Source organism: Exophiala xenobiotica, assembly GCF_000835505.1.
Source record: "Exophiala xenobiotica strain CBS 118157 unplaced genomic scaffold supercont1.7, whole genome shotgun sequence".
Classification (NCBI taxonomy): domain Eukaryota; kingdom Fungi; phylum Ascomycota; class Eurotiomycetes; order Chaetothyriales; family Herpotrichiellaceae; genus Exophiala; species Exophiala xenobiotica.
Genome location: NW_013562488.1, coordinates 3,526,484 through 3,539,820, shown reverse-complemented (window position 1 = coordinate 3,539,820; position 13,337 = coordinate 3,526,484). Strand labels below are relative to the sequence as shown.

At 51.4% G+C, this 13,337-nt stretch overlaps 5 protein-coding genes across 5 annotated transcripts; 3 read left to right on the top strand and 2 right to left on the bottom strand.

Moving 5' to 3' along the window:
- Positions 1 to 395: 395 nt before the first annotated feature.
- On the top strand, positions 396 to 2,193 carry PV05_12033 (uncharacterized protein; the record flags this gene model as incomplete). The annotated part of the gene is made up of 2 exons (XM_013455576.1): positions 396 to 591; positions 665 to 2,193. 2 exons carry the CDS (start codon positions 396 to 398, stop codon positions 2,191 to 2,193), a joined length of 1,725 nt encoding a protein of 574 aa, XP_013311030.1.
- Positions 2,194 to 2,405: 212 nt separating this feature from the next.
- Positions 2,406 to 4,694, bottom strand: PV05_12032 (uncharacterized protein). Its single transcript, XM_013455575.1, has 3 exons — positions 4,184 to 4,694; positions 2,996 to 4,123; positions 2,406 to 2,874 (listed from the first exon to the last, which is right to left on the bottom strand). Exons 1-3 carry the CDS (start codon positions 4,457 to 4,459, stop codon positions 2,542 to 2,544), a joined length of 1,737 nt encoding a protein of 578 aa, XP_013311029.1. The 5' UTR covers positions 4,460 to 4,694; the 3' UTR covers positions 2,406 to 2,541.
- A 409-nt stretch (positions 4,695 to 5,103) lies between these two features.
- Positions 5,104 to 6,188, bottom strand: PV05_12031 (uncharacterized protein; the record flags this gene model as incomplete). The annotated part of the gene is made up of 3 exons (XM_013455574.1): positions 5,104 to 5,217; positions 5,272 to 5,328; positions 5,391 to 6,188. The coding sequence occupies 3 exons, from the start codon at positions 6,186 to 6,188 to the stop codon at positions 5,104 to 5,106; spliced, it is 969 nt and encodes a 322-aa protein (XP_013311028.1).
- A 463-nt stretch (positions 6,189 to 6,651) lies between these two features.
- On the top strand, positions 6,652 to 9,664 carry PV05_12030 (uncharacterized protein; the record flags this gene model as incomplete). Its single annotated transcript, XM_013455573.1, has 5 exons — positions 6,652 to 6,931; positions 6,982 to 7,367; positions 8,173 to 8,624; positions 8,728 to 9,463; positions 9,539 to 9,664. The coding sequence occupies 5 exons, from the start codon at positions 6,652 to 6,654 to the stop codon at positions 9,662 to 9,664; spliced, it is 1,980 nt and encodes a 659-aa protein (XP_013311027.1).
- Positions 9,665 to 10,250: 586 nt separating this feature from the next.
- On the top strand, positions 10,251 to 12,060 carry PV05_12029 (uncharacterized protein). Its single transcript, XM_013455572.1, has 4 exons — positions 10,251 to 10,622; positions 10,731 to 11,085; positions 11,164 to 11,323; positions 11,465 to 12,060. The coding sequence occupies exons 1-4, from the start codon at positions 10,470 to 10,472 to the stop codon at positions 12,030 to 12,032; spliced, it is 1,236 nt and encodes a 411-aa protein (XP_013311026.1). The 5' UTR covers positions 10,251 to 10,469; the 3' UTR covers positions 12,033 to 12,060.
- Positions 12,061 to 13,337: the final 1,277 nt, after the last annotated feature.

Here is a 13,337-nt window from a genome sequence, read left to right as displayed (position 1 = left end):
CCACTGGTGATGAAAACGGCATTTGGATGTATTCAGTACTATCCGAGGCAAGGAAGCCCAGTCATTTTCCTACGAGGGTTGGATGTGGGAAGAGACCTCTCGTAAGATTCTCAAGCGTCACGTTCCGTCCAGACAGACCCTTTAGTTCTTTTGGGATAAAGAGCACGCCACTGATCGGCAAGATACTCCAAGGCGTTTGGGACGTTTTTCCCCGTCGGGCATGGTCCAATCTCCGTTGCCCGAAGGACGAGGGTTCCGTTTTATCAAGACCATACACATTCTTTACCGTAGCCATGTCAAGGATTGTGACACTAATACCCCTTACATAGCACCAGTGTCCAGTATACGCTCTAGAGTGTTATATCTTCTGAAGAACCTCCAGAAGGCTTGCAACAATGGAGGAAGTCCCAGTCTTGATCGTTGGGGCTGGTCCCTCAGGGGCTACAACGGCACTGCTCTTGGCTGATTTGGGTATCAAATCACTTGTAGTATCAAGGCACGCGTCTACTGCGAATACACCAAGAGCTCACATTTTCAATCAGCGAGCTATGGAGGTGCTACGAGATGCAGGTCTTGAGACGAAGTTGATGAGTGTTAGCGTTGCTGCTCATTGCAAGTATCCTAAATCCGGCGCATTGAGGAAGATGCTAACATTTCTACCTAGACCTGCAGCACGCTTCGTGGCTGGATTCGCTCAACGGAGAGGAATATGGGCGACTTTGGGCCTGGGGTAACAAGCCGAACCAGAAGGGAGATTATGAGGCTGCCAGCCCCTGTGTGATGTCCGACATACCACAGAGCGCCCTTGAACCTGTATTGGTAGAGGAAGCAACCAAACTAGGGGCTGAATTCCGATTTTCCACCAGCTTTGTGTCCTTCAAAGAAGTCAAAGATGGGGTCATTACGACTCTCCGGGATCGCAACGACAACAGGGAGTACACGGTGGTTTCTCGTTATTTGGTCGGCGCTGATGGTGCGAGAAGCAGTGTGCTGGACAGCCTGGGCATCAAAGTAGTTGGCCGACAATTGAACACGGCATTCAATGTTCACATCAAAGCAGATCTAACCAAGTTTCTGTCCCATCGGCCAGGTAGCTTGAATTGGGTCCTGAACACTGAAGCTCCGGAATGGTCAGCCGTGGGCAATTTTCGTCTGGTCAAGCCGTGGAATGAGTTTGTCGTGTCTATGCATCCCTCGACAAAACATTCCCAGACGTTCCAGCCAAGCGAAGAGGATGTAATCAAGCGAATACACCAGATGATTGGCGATAACACCGTCAAAATTGAAGTGCTCTCCACATTCTCCTGGACAATCAACGATCAGGTAGCTGAGCGTTGGCAGGAGGGTCGAGTTTTATGTATCGGAGACGCTACGCATCGTCATCCACCGATCAACGGGCTCGGAAGCAACACTTGCATATCCGACGCGTTCAATCTCGCTTGGAAGCTGGGCTATGTTTTGAAAGGCTGGGCTTCGACCTCTCTACTCGACTCTTTGACAATAGAGCGCAAGCCAGTCGGCGACGGAGTCGTCCGGCGAGCCAACGACGGTATGGAGGCTCACAGAAGACTTTGGAGTCTGCTCGGACTAGACCCAGAGGGGCGCAAGAAGGCGACCGACCTCATGCAGTCGAGTACAGCAGCTGGGGCAGAGATGCGCGAAAAGATTCGAATCGCCCTGGAAGCGACTGAGGATGAAGTGCAAGCGCTGGGCATCCAGATGAACCAACGGTACCTATCCTCGCCGGCCACTGTGGTGGAGCCTGGCGACACAGCGCCAGATCTCAGCAGTGTGAATCCCATCAGGCAAGTTTGGATCAGCACTTTTCCTGGCTACCATCTACCTCATGTATGGCTAGCAACAGGCGGTCAATCCGAAAGAATCTCTACACTGGATCTGAGTGGCCACGGGGGTTTCACGCTTTTCACTGGGATCGGTGGAGACTCCTGGGTGCAAGCCGCACAGGTTTTATCGGGGTTGAATAAAGCCCCCCTCAGGGCGTACACCATAGGCTTCAGGTGCGACTACATGGATTGCTATCGGGATTGGGTCAAGGTCCGTGGTGTAAGCGAGACTGGCGTGGTCCTCGTCAGGCCCGACCAATTTGTTGGCTGGCGTTGTCATGAGCTTGTGCAAGATCCAGTCGGTAAGCTATCCTCCGTCCTGGAGCAAATACTAGGAAGCCAAGGGTGATCTAGAGTTCTCACTGTTGTTGTGAGCACTCGATATTGCTCTCCTCTGACGGAAATACACGGCCGGAAGATTCTGATCAGACAAGGGAAAAATGGCTATGAATTGCGTAACTTGTTGAGCTCGAGCTGGTTGGAACTCTTCAGACTTGTCGATTCTTGGAGTCGAAATAACAAGCGACAAGGCACATATTCTGTTCTTCCATGGGGACCATAGAGGCTCAATTTAATATATTGCAAGGCCTTTCGGATTTGTGGTGTTCCATTATGTTCCGCCGGTTTTGATAATGTTGCTAATCTAGGAGTATCTTGATCGCTCACGTTCAGAAAAATGGCCTCCACGTGTTCTGCTCTAAAGCTTCGCTTTCGTGGCTCTCCTCCTTTCTCTTTCGAGATCGCGCAGCAGACGCCGCAGGATCTTGCCGCTTGGACTTTTGGGAATGATGTCTATGAACTCCACTCCGCCGGCCAACCATTTGTGACGTGACTTAGCCTTCTCAACATGTTTGAGGATGCCGTCCGTAATACTGTTTTCGTCGTCCATGGCGCATGAAGCAGACTTGACAACAAAGGCTTTGGGCAATTCGCCAGCACGTTCATCAGCGATAGGAATAACAGCACAGTCAGCCACAGCTGGATGTTCTAGAAGACAGGCCTCGAGCTCTGCAGGTGCGACTTGAAGACCCTGATTCGAGACGTTGTCAGTGATTCTGATTTGACAGGATAAGCACTGATAGCGGACATAAATGATAAACTGGCAAGTGTATAACGAATGATCAACAAACACTGAGCTGGGGTAAACGTACTTTGACCTTGATCAACTCCTTTATCCGATCCACAACCCAGACGTGTTCGTTGCCTGCAGGACTTTTGCGAAACTCGACCTCATCGCCGGTCTTAAGAAAGCGACCATCGGGCATGTCAAGGAAAGTCTCTGTATTGGCCTTCTCGTCATTCAGGTACCCAAGTACAACGCTGGGAGCTTTCACCAAGAGCTCGCCTGGCTTATTATAGGCTGTAATCTCGGTACCCTCGGGGCTGAGTAACTTCGCCTCAACACCAGCTATAAGGCAGCCAGAAGAACCAAACCAGATATCGTTTGGACTGGAGTTGGTTACAGCCGTGGCGGTCTCAGTCAGGCCATAGCCTTGTCGTGTTATCCAGTTGCTATGCTGCGAGGTAAACTCTTGAGCAGTTTCTTTCCCAAGTGGAGCCGCACCAGTCATGACTTGTCTGACACTGGTTAAGTCGAACTGATCGCAGATTGTCTTATTCTTGATCATGGTGATGATGATCGGAGGTACAACTGAAAGGGTGTTGATTTTGAACTTCTCAATCATCGCGAGAAAATCCTTAAGGACAAATTTAGGAGAGACGATAATGCTATCGCCTCTATAGACCGCAATATGACATATGGCAACAAGGCCATAGATGTGCGAGAAAGGCATCAAGCCCAGAGTGACATCTCGATAACCAGGTTCAATCGCGTCGCGTATAGGTTGCTCGAAGAGCTGGAGTTGCAAAACATTGGCAATCACGTTGTAGTGAGAGATCATCACGGCCTTCGGAGTGCCTGATGTACCGCTTGAGAAACAAAGAAAGGCCGTTTGGCGTCTGCCCTGTGCCTTCGTCCACCTGAGAGCATCTAGGTCCGGCAGCGTGCGGCCACGCTCCATCAACTCCGATACCGTTCGAAATCCCTCTACCGATTGACGTTCGCCGGGAACTTCGCAAATAATGACGTTTTCCCGGTCGAGCTTACATTCGGTAGCTGCTTTCAGAGCAACAGGCAGCAATGATGGGACGGTGAATAGCCCTGTCGCTCCCGAAGTTTTCAACTGGTGGTGAAGCTCTTCGGCACTGTAGACTGCATTGGCTGGTGAAGATAAGCCGTTAAGGCGATGAATAGCCCATGAGATTGGTAGAGTATCGATCTATCGCTTGTGAGCAACGCACAGAAGGCAACATCGTGGACCGTAACTGAAGGTACGTACAGTGTTAGGAGCAAAGATGACCGCCACCTTATCGAATTCTGTCCCATGATTCACCTTCCACCCAAATTGTTGCGCCAGCCCCTTTGCAAGATGATTGACACGGTCTTTCAGTTGCGGTGCCGAAATGGTGTTACCACTGATTCCGCACACGAACGGGTCCAAGGACTCAGCTACTGGCCGCCTGCCGTGTCTCTCCTCCAGCATGAAGTCACAAAGTGGAACAGTGTCTGGAATCTCTGGGAGGCACCCAGCCAGGGGCCCTGGACGGAATACCATGCTGCAAACGTTAGATTGACTCTAACTCGATGGTGTTGATGGTTTCTCTGAAGCTTCTCTTGTGCCTCAGCACCCGGGGCGCGTGTCCGTGAACGAGTATCTGCGACAAGCGCTTTGACAATCCCCTTAGGCCTTTCGACAAGAGAAAAGAAGGGAAATTATCAATAAAGTGGTGAAGTACGAACGTTTCGCGCCACGAGTTTGCAAAGCACTTGATCATGTGCTCAGTTCTAATGGGCGAGGTCCGTCCAGGTCGAGAGCAGAGGACATCAGTGGTTTCTCGGCGAAGAAGGACTTGGAACTTTGGGTCGAATGCAATCGCCGGTGCGGAATCCATTCCGATCCTGACAACCATATAGCGTAGAAATTTAGGTAGCCACATGCTCAGGTATGTATTTCGAATGCGTAGATGCTCGATGTCTCACCGGGCTTTTGGTAAATGCCCGAAACCCTCAACCCCGGGACGAATCGCGGTGCCACCCTTACAGCGTTCAACCGCAGCGGGACAGAGATTTAGCCTTTAGTATCTGTTTTGATTCTGTTGACTTCGCAGCCACGTCTACGATTGTCCATCTAACCGACAAAATAGTCGGAAAGGGCTCGTTGAAACCCCACGAAACAGCGACAGCTAACTCTCTAGCCGTCTAGGAAAAGGTTTCTGGAATCGGCGGGCCCCAGACGTAAAGTGCCTCTGGTCCGGCTGGTACGTGGGCGACCTCAGTCTCAGAATTCACCAGGTCGCCATCAGCGTAATGCTCCTGGCTGTTGCGTCAGACCGGGTGGTGCAATGTCGTGGAGAAGTAACAACTCACCAGTACGAATTCACTTGGGTCGAACCAGTAATCAAAAACTTGACTACCCAAGACGTGCTAAAGACAGGAGACAAGGTTAGTCGACCTCGACGTACACAGGAAAAAGTGTATCAACATACCCTGCCCACTCCCCAGCACGAACGATATCCCTTTGCTGCCAGGTGTTGATGACCTAATTGCTGGATATCAAAATCATGAACTTCAAAAGCCGCATGAGCAACGCTTGGCTTTTGGCCGGGCTTGGTTCTCTTGAAGAAAAAGGCATGGTGGTCTGTGAACTCTAGACCTCTGTCGATATGAAAGAAGCAGGTGATGGGCTTGCCGCCCAGTTCCACAACGTCTGATGGTGCCAACGCCAAAGTGGTGGCGTACCAATCATACATTTCCTGGTACAAGCCCTCCGGATAGGTAACACCGTAGTGGCCCCAGCGATACACTGGTGCTGGGCGATGCTCAAATCTCTGAAAGCGGCCTTTTCTGGGTTTGTCGTACTCATAATTCACTGTGAGCTTTTCCAAATTTGGATCCTCTGGCTGCTTCGGTCCCTGACCGTAGACAAGGTGCACCTTATGGCCCGCAGGATCTGTCAAAACCACAGATTCCCCACCACCAGGACCGTCCAATTCGAAGATTGTAGTCGCGTTGGGAACTTTGGTTGCACGTTCGAGCTCCTCATGGCTCTCAACTTCGTATGCGGCACCTCCAAATTCGCTGGTGCTTTTCGCTTGCCTTGCAACGTAGACATATGGTTCGGAGCCGTATCCTGCGAAGAATATTTCCTCGCCATGGCGCTCCTCGACTATTGACAGTCCAAAATCCAATAGGAACTGCCTCGCTTTGGCAAGGTCGGCGTGATAGTAGATGACAAAGGCGGTTTTAAGGAGCCTGATGCGAGTGTCGCCCTTAGGAATCGGCATGCTGAAGCTTTGGCAGGGCCCACAGCTTGTTTTCGCGGCTGAGAAATCGAATCGAATACTAATGGAATGAGCGATGATGCTATGGCTGGAGTGCCCTCACCGACATTGGGATTCAAGCACCAAGCAAAGTAGCTAAATAGATTGCTGTGTGGCAATAATCCTTTGACAATTGAGGCGACAATCCTCCGGGAATTGGCATACAGCATTAATGGCCGGGTTTTGAAAGTCGTCAATGGAGATTATGGGGTTCGGGACATAGATTCAAGCCAGTCCGCCCTCGTCCGACATGTGAAGCGCCCGCAGGTCCGAAATCACCCTGAACGATATCCGAGAGCATAATAACGACTCGTACCAGGGCAGAATTTGCTGTGACAGGCCTATCGACCAACAACCTAGCATTGCAGCATTTCATTGCATCTGACCTCAACCCGAGTTACACTTCAAAGTCGGGTAGGACGCAACCATGTCATCAAAGCTTGTCGCTTGGGACCGCCTCGTACGCTACATCCCTGAGAACAGCACAGGTGAAATTCGATATGGGGAGCCGATCCTTCAAAGTCCAGATGCAGATGTGGCAAGTCTTGCAAACAGTGGAAAGCTACAAGTTCAAATATTGGAAGGTCCCGACCCTCTGAGTGCTGTTCCAACCGGCCGGATTCACACAGTGAAGGAGCTGCTGGGTCCATTGGAGCCTAAGGACGTGCCTATAATTCGGTGCATTGGGCTCAACTATAAAACACACAGTATGTAAAGCTTCCAGCTCGAATACAAATCAAACACTTACGCGCATCAGTTCTCGAGACTGGACGACCCCTTCCCGAAAACCCAACGGTGTTCACCAAGCCCGCACCTGCGGTGGCCGACCATGGGGAAGACATTCCGATTCCACGAATAGCTCAGGACGAGTGTGATTACGAAGGCGAGCTGGTCGTTCTCATTGGTAGATCCGGAAGGGACATCACAGAGGGAGATGCTCTGGAATATGTCGCCGCATACACCGCTGGAAACGACGTGTCCGCTCGAGACTGGCAACGTCAAGCAGCAAAGGCAGGGCCAGTCCCTCAATGGACGTTTAGCAAATCCTTCGACAAGTATGCTCCGCTCGGGCCGTGCTTAGTTGCCTCGCATGTGCTGGGAGAGGCCGATAATTTGTCATTGAAGACGCTCGTCAACGGTGAGGTGAGGCAAAACGGGAACACGGGCGATCTATGCTTTGGCGTAAGGAGACTTGTCGCCTTCTGCAGCCAAGGTCAGACGCTACAAAGGGGATCTCTGATCATGACTGGTACTCCTGGTGGGGTCGGATTGTTCATGAAGCCTCAACGGTTTTTGAAGCATGGAGATGAGGTCACAGTCGATATCAGTCGGATTGGGCGTCTCACGAATCGGATAGTTTTCTAGAGACCGAGGGTGCCGAATCTCGACCTGGTACAAAGCTGACGTATTTAGCCCTTCTGGTCCTCGTGACTTAGAATCGAGACAATCACAGGAAGGTCAGATATGGATATTTGACTGGAAAAAGTCCCGACGTTAGGTTTGGGCAAGCATGATGCAATTATATCCCTGTGTGGTACTGCCGTAGAAGGCAGAAGCAACTTCAATTTCATTGTTGGAGCCTTCGTAGACTCGAAATCGTCTCAGGAGCCTTTACAATTTTCTTGCTTTTCACTCCGCGTCTGCATCATTTTCCGCTGTTCGCTTGATGACCTATCGTGTTATTTGGACCCGCAAAAGCTGTTACCCTCTGCGGCATGGGCACGTTTGTAAGCCCGAATAACGTCAGGCCCGTCCGGAATCATATCGCATGGCGGTTTTCGTTGCTTGGTTAGCATGAAAGTCCGTTCGGCATTGTTCAAGATAGAGCATCTTTGCCACCGAAAATGCAACATTGTCATTTTCAACACATCAATCCAGGTAGAGCACCGTTTCTCCTGTGGCGTATGAAATGCCCTTCTGATGATGCTCTCCTGATGTTCTTGGTCAGCACCGCCGCCGCCTGATTCAGAAGCACAATTATTATTATATTGGTATTGAATATCCTCAATTGTTTAAAATCAGCACTTCTGCGGTCACCCAGAGCACCATGGAATCTCTCGACAGCGTATTCGAGACAGCATGTGCCGATGGTAGTATACCCGGTGTTGTGCTCGCCGCGGCCAGTAGGAATGGAAAGTTTACTTACACCAAAGGGTTCGGTCTGCGATCACTGCAAGGGGGCGAACGGGCTGCCTGCTCGCCCGATACGGTGATGTTGCTCTTCAGTGGCTCCAAGCTTGTCACCACTGTTGCCGCCTTGCAGCTGGTGGAGAAGGGTCTGATCAGTCTCGACAGCGACGTAGGGGATGTTCTCCCAGAGCTTGCCCAGCTTCAGGTCCTGCAGGAGATGAAAGACGGAAAACCTGGTTTTGTGAAAAGAAATGGACCAATCACCCTACGGTTAGTCGAAAAATCCTAAATCATGATCAGCCTGCCTGATTACCTCCATTGTACTTGGCTCATGTAGCAAGAGATTGCATCTTGTGACTGACATGCTCTAAAGCCAACTCCTAAGTCATTCCTCTGGCGTCGTCTACCCCTTTATGTCGCCGCTCTTGCGAGAATACAACCAAGCTATGGGTCTACCTATCTTGGCTGCCGCGAAGACAGTAGTAGAGACCTTTAATTCTCCTCTTGAATTCCAGCCGGGGACTTCATGGAATTACGGTACGGGCATCGACTGGGCTGGTCTGCTGGTTGCCCGGATTGCCAATATTGATCTGGAAACCTATTTCCAAGAGAATATATTCAAACCACTTGGGATCTCTGATGCCACCTTTTGGCCGGATCGACACCCAGAGATCAAGGCTCGCCTCGCAGCCATGTCGATTCGAGACCCTTCGGTGCCTGATGGCGCTGGAAGAGCGATTGCCTTCGAAGGGGCCAATAGACATGCGGTTGCTTTGGAAGAGTTGGGAGGTCAGGGGCTCTATACTTCTGCGCCGTCGTTTCTGAAGATTCTACGAAGCTTGCTTGATGATGACGAGGTCCTCTTGAGCAAGTCGACCAGTGCTATGATGTTCGAGCCACATCTGAGCGCAAAGAGCCAGGAGGCACTCCAAGCCGTGTATCGAGCAGAACCTAAAACAGGTCCATGTGCCATTGGAACGTTTCCACCCAATGTCCACTACGATTGGGGTCTGGGAGGCGTCTTGACCATGCAAGACGTCAACGAGACGGAAATTTCTTGGAGGAAGAAGGGTTATCTCAACTGGAGTGGCGTGCCAAACTTCTTCTGGGTGAGTCATTTTCCTCCTTCTGCATAAACTGTGGAATGGAATTGCAAATTGAACTGACACCCACTATTCCTCCAGTTCATAGACAGGAAGGCCGGCGTTTGCGGCGTATTCGGCGCGCAGTTGATGCCTGGAGGAGATGCTCGGGCCCGGAAACTAATCACACTGTTCGAAAAGGCAGTGTTTGAGAATGGTGCTTCTTAAACGAGTGGTCATTTGTGAGATTTGGAACGTACATTGCCGTCATAAGCACTCCAGAGTCAGTGTTGACCAGCGATGCCTGGAGACGTCATGCCTTTGGAAAGACATGAGTGAGCGATCGCGATAGACCATCTGATCTCGAGGCCAGAGACTCTTATAGGAGCACATAGACTATGGTTTTGAACCCTGAGACTGCGCGTGCAATCCCAAAAATCCGCTTTATATGGACTGAGTACGGCTTGCTCAACCTCGATCGAGAGAGACATGCTCCCATAGTAAGCGATCACCATCAAGCAGGCGAGACTTATTCACTGCCTGTGTTGCTATTGTCTTCAACCACTACATAAGGCGCGATAATCACCGAACGGGTGGCCAGCACCTGTCATTCAAGCCCGTGGAGGAGAAGATTGAAGCCGCTTTCTTCTTGTCCTGTCCAGAAGGAGAGATGTCGCGGGGAAATCGTGTCGCAGCGATGGGAGTAGGCGCAAAACGCAGAATCTAGAATGTTCTGACGAACTTGTTCACCACCCTACTAACATGAATCACATGAGCCTATTTGCATCCGCAAGTATCGTTCCGCGAGGACGGTGGTACCGAAATCTCCTTCTTCCAAGAGACCATTAACAAACTAAGAAGTTGAAGCGGCAAAACCCCAAATCCCGAATACCCGGGGCCTCATCCGCCCAAACCGGCTTTAAAAGTCCAACCAGTGTATCGACGATACCAATCCTGTTGGCTTGGTCAAGTTCATTCCTGGAGAACCCAACGATCACCTTGAAGCTTGGAACTCGAGAGAAGGCTTACCAGCATGGCCACCAGCTCATACACGAATGGACAGACGTATCCCAAATTCGACGTTCTTATCATCGGAGGCGGTATCACAGGCCTGACAGCCGCAATTGCTTGTAGGAGAAAAGGATTTGATGTCACCGTTTTGGAGGCAACGCAATCTTACACTCATGTGAGTGCTCCCTTCCCCGACCAGGACAGACTCGGATTCCATCACGAAGACTGGAGTGCCTGTCGACCAAAAGTCGAGGGAGCAACATTGTGATTAATTCCCTATCAGGTCGGAGCTGGTATCTTGCTGTCCGGCAATGCAGCCCACGTTCTCATAGACATGGGCATGGAACAGGAAATGGAGGATTGCTCAACACACATGAGGCGCGTAGTGTTCAAGACATGGGACGAAGGCAAAACCATGTCCGCACAGCACTTCCCCGACAGAGCAAGCGCCGCCGAGGGCGGTCCATTATGGCAAGTCCACCGGGCTGACGTGCACGGCATCCTTCTGAAGAAGGCCCAAGAAGTAGGAGTCACGATCAGAATGGGTGTTCTGGTCAAGACTTACGATTGGGACGCCCCTGCTGCGGTGCTTGAGGATGGAACTGAGATCCACGCAGATGTCATAGTGGCGGCTGATGGTTGGTCGCACCAGTCTAAGAAAACATTCGCGCAAGCGAGTGGAAGATACGCGATGAGGATTGCTAACTGTATCCTAGGCTACAGATCTCGTGCGCGAGAGAATCTACTCGGCAGAAAGGACGAGCCCCGTCACCATGGCTATTCAGCCTACCGCGCCCTAATCCCTGGCAAGATCCTTGCCCAGCATCCCGATCTACGAGATCTAGTCGACCCTGAGCAGCAGACGAGTCATTGTTGGTATGTAGGCCATTTTCAACCCCTTTGCCAGTCCGTACGCCCGGGTCTCTTTTCTCGCGCGTCACCCGCCGATGCATGGCTTGCAATCCCTCTGAGTTGATTTCTACTTCTTTTCTTCATTCTCACCCCGATTCTGCACAGGGTCGGACAAGGCCGTCACGTCCTCGGGTACCCCATCCGGGGAGGCCAGGACTACAACATGGTGTATAACCAACCGTCAGTCCGTGCCGTTGGCTCCAAATATGTGGTCAGCGTAGATCCGGCCGACGTCCTGGAGGAATACAAAGATTGGGATCCACGCTTGGTGGCTTTAACGAAGCACTTGCCCAAAGACGGCGTTTTGGAATGGCGCCTCTGTGACCTCCACCCTCTGGAAAACTGGATCTTCCCCGGCGGCAAGATCGTCTTGATAGGCGATGCATCGCATGCCATGCTTCCTTCGGCAGCACAGGGTGCGGCCATGGGGATCGAAGACGGCGCGGCCATCGCCGAGCTGCTCGCCAGGGCTGACTCGAAAGCCGACTTGCCTCGGATCTTGAGGACTTTCCAGAATCTCAGGAGAGACCGGTGTATCGACGTGGTTGAAAACGGTAGCAGGGATGCCCGTAGTTGGCACGACAAAGACGATCCTAAGTACAAGCCCACAAGTAATTGGGTATGGGTGTATGATATCAAAACTGCCGCCAGGGAGATTCCCTTGGCAGCTTAGGCATGAAGACGTTTGTCGCCTTTCGAAACCGAAGAATGCTTCTGCTTGGCAAGCAACTGCTCGTCTGCACCTCGCTTCTCCCCCACGAGTGCAATGAAGCCTCACCCCTCCTTCTCCCCTTTTCTGATTCCCATATCCACCTCGCGGGGACCTTAGATCATCTGCGCTGTTCATTCTCGTCTTGTGCTTTTGTGGCCGGCGCGCCTCCAGCTCTAACCGTGGGATTTCTCCTTCAAAAGAGCAGCTCAGAGCGCCACAGCAGAAAGAGCGATGTCGCCATCAATTCTGTTCACCCATCGGGACAACACCCATGAGCGTCGGCCTTCGAGTGAGACAATGAATGCATCTCACTCCTGATGTGGTGGAGCCCGTGCTGCAGATCGCTTTGGCACAACACGTTCCATAGCCAAGTGCCCATCAAGCCACCCAGACACACCGTCTCAATACCACATCAATCGGGTGGCCTGGCCTAAGCCCAACAGAAACCCTGAATTGAAGCCTGACCAATTCTTGTCCGCCAATTCTGCCAGAAGCAATCCGTATGTCTCTGAGAAGCAGTAAATTTGGACAGCCAATACTACAAGAACTGTGGTTGGATTTTGCAACCTGCAAGGCCTGCTAAATAGTGGAAGTGAACGGATGACGATCAATGCACAAGCTGCCGCGGAGCAAGACCGGAAGAGAGAGGCAGAGAACAGGGATATCGTCGACAAGGGCAGGAAAGTGGCCATTATGCCGAGATGAAGGAGGCAATTCACCAGCACAATCTCTCGGAACATCCTTGCAGCTTTCCTCGGGTGTTGCAGCGACTTCTTGTGGGAAACGTAAGCAAAGTTGTGCTGTCTGGAATAATGATGAAGTGATCTAAACACTTGATAGATAGCAGCAATGGAATAGACTTGTATTGATATTCGTGCAAGGCAACAAAGCAAAAATGTCCTGAAAAAGGTAGGAGAATGCGGAAGTTGGAAAGCGTAACGTTTGAGGATGAGCGAGGTTGCAGTTTGCGCGCGCATGAAGATACACTCCAGGGGGTATTTGGCCTGGCCTTCCACCAATATGAAACTTACGGGTCCATGATGGTCTTCGCAGGCGCAAAAGGCAACATCTTTGCAGAAACTCCAGGAGGGCTTCTGAGGCCGAAAATAGGCAGGGCAGGCTTGACGATCACCCCTTGCACACCGATTATGCAACAATTGGCCGGATGGCTCTTGTGATGACCGGCACAGGCCATTGTTCTTCGAGTGCTCCTCTGCCATTCAAGGGTGACATGTCATGGCCACGATAACGCCCGGAACCTCAGCG

What these genes read in the sequence shown, in the direction of transcription:
- PV05_12032 (XM_013455575.1), bottom strand. Translation starts at nt 4,459, where the DNA reads ATGGTATTCCGTCCAGGGCCCCTGGCTGGGTGCCTCCCAGAGATTCCA. An exon ending in TCATCTTTGCTCCTAACACT is followed by an intron (nt 4,124 to 4,183) that starts GTACGTACCTTC and finishes CACAAGCGATAG; the next exon opens with ATCGATACTCTACCAATCTC. An exon ending in AGGAGTTGATCAAGGTCAAA is followed by an intron (nt 2,875 to 2,995) that starts GTACGTTTACCC and finishes GTCTCGAATCAG; the next exon opens with GGTCTTCAAGTCGCACCTGC.
- PV05_12029 (XM_013455572.1), top strand. Translation starts at nt 10,470, where the DNA reads ATGGCCACCAGCTCATACACGAATGGACAGACGTATCCCAAATTCGAC. An exon ending in TGTCATAGTGGCGGCTGATG is followed by an intron (nt 11,086 to 11,163) that starts GTTGGTCGCACC and finishes ACTGTATCCTAG; the next exon opens with GCTACAGATCTCGTGCGCGA. An exon ending in CAGCAGACGAGTCATTGTTG is followed by an intron (nt 11,324 to 11,464) that starts GTATGTAGGCCA and finishes GATTCTGCACAG; the next exon opens with GGTCGGACAAGGCCGTCACG.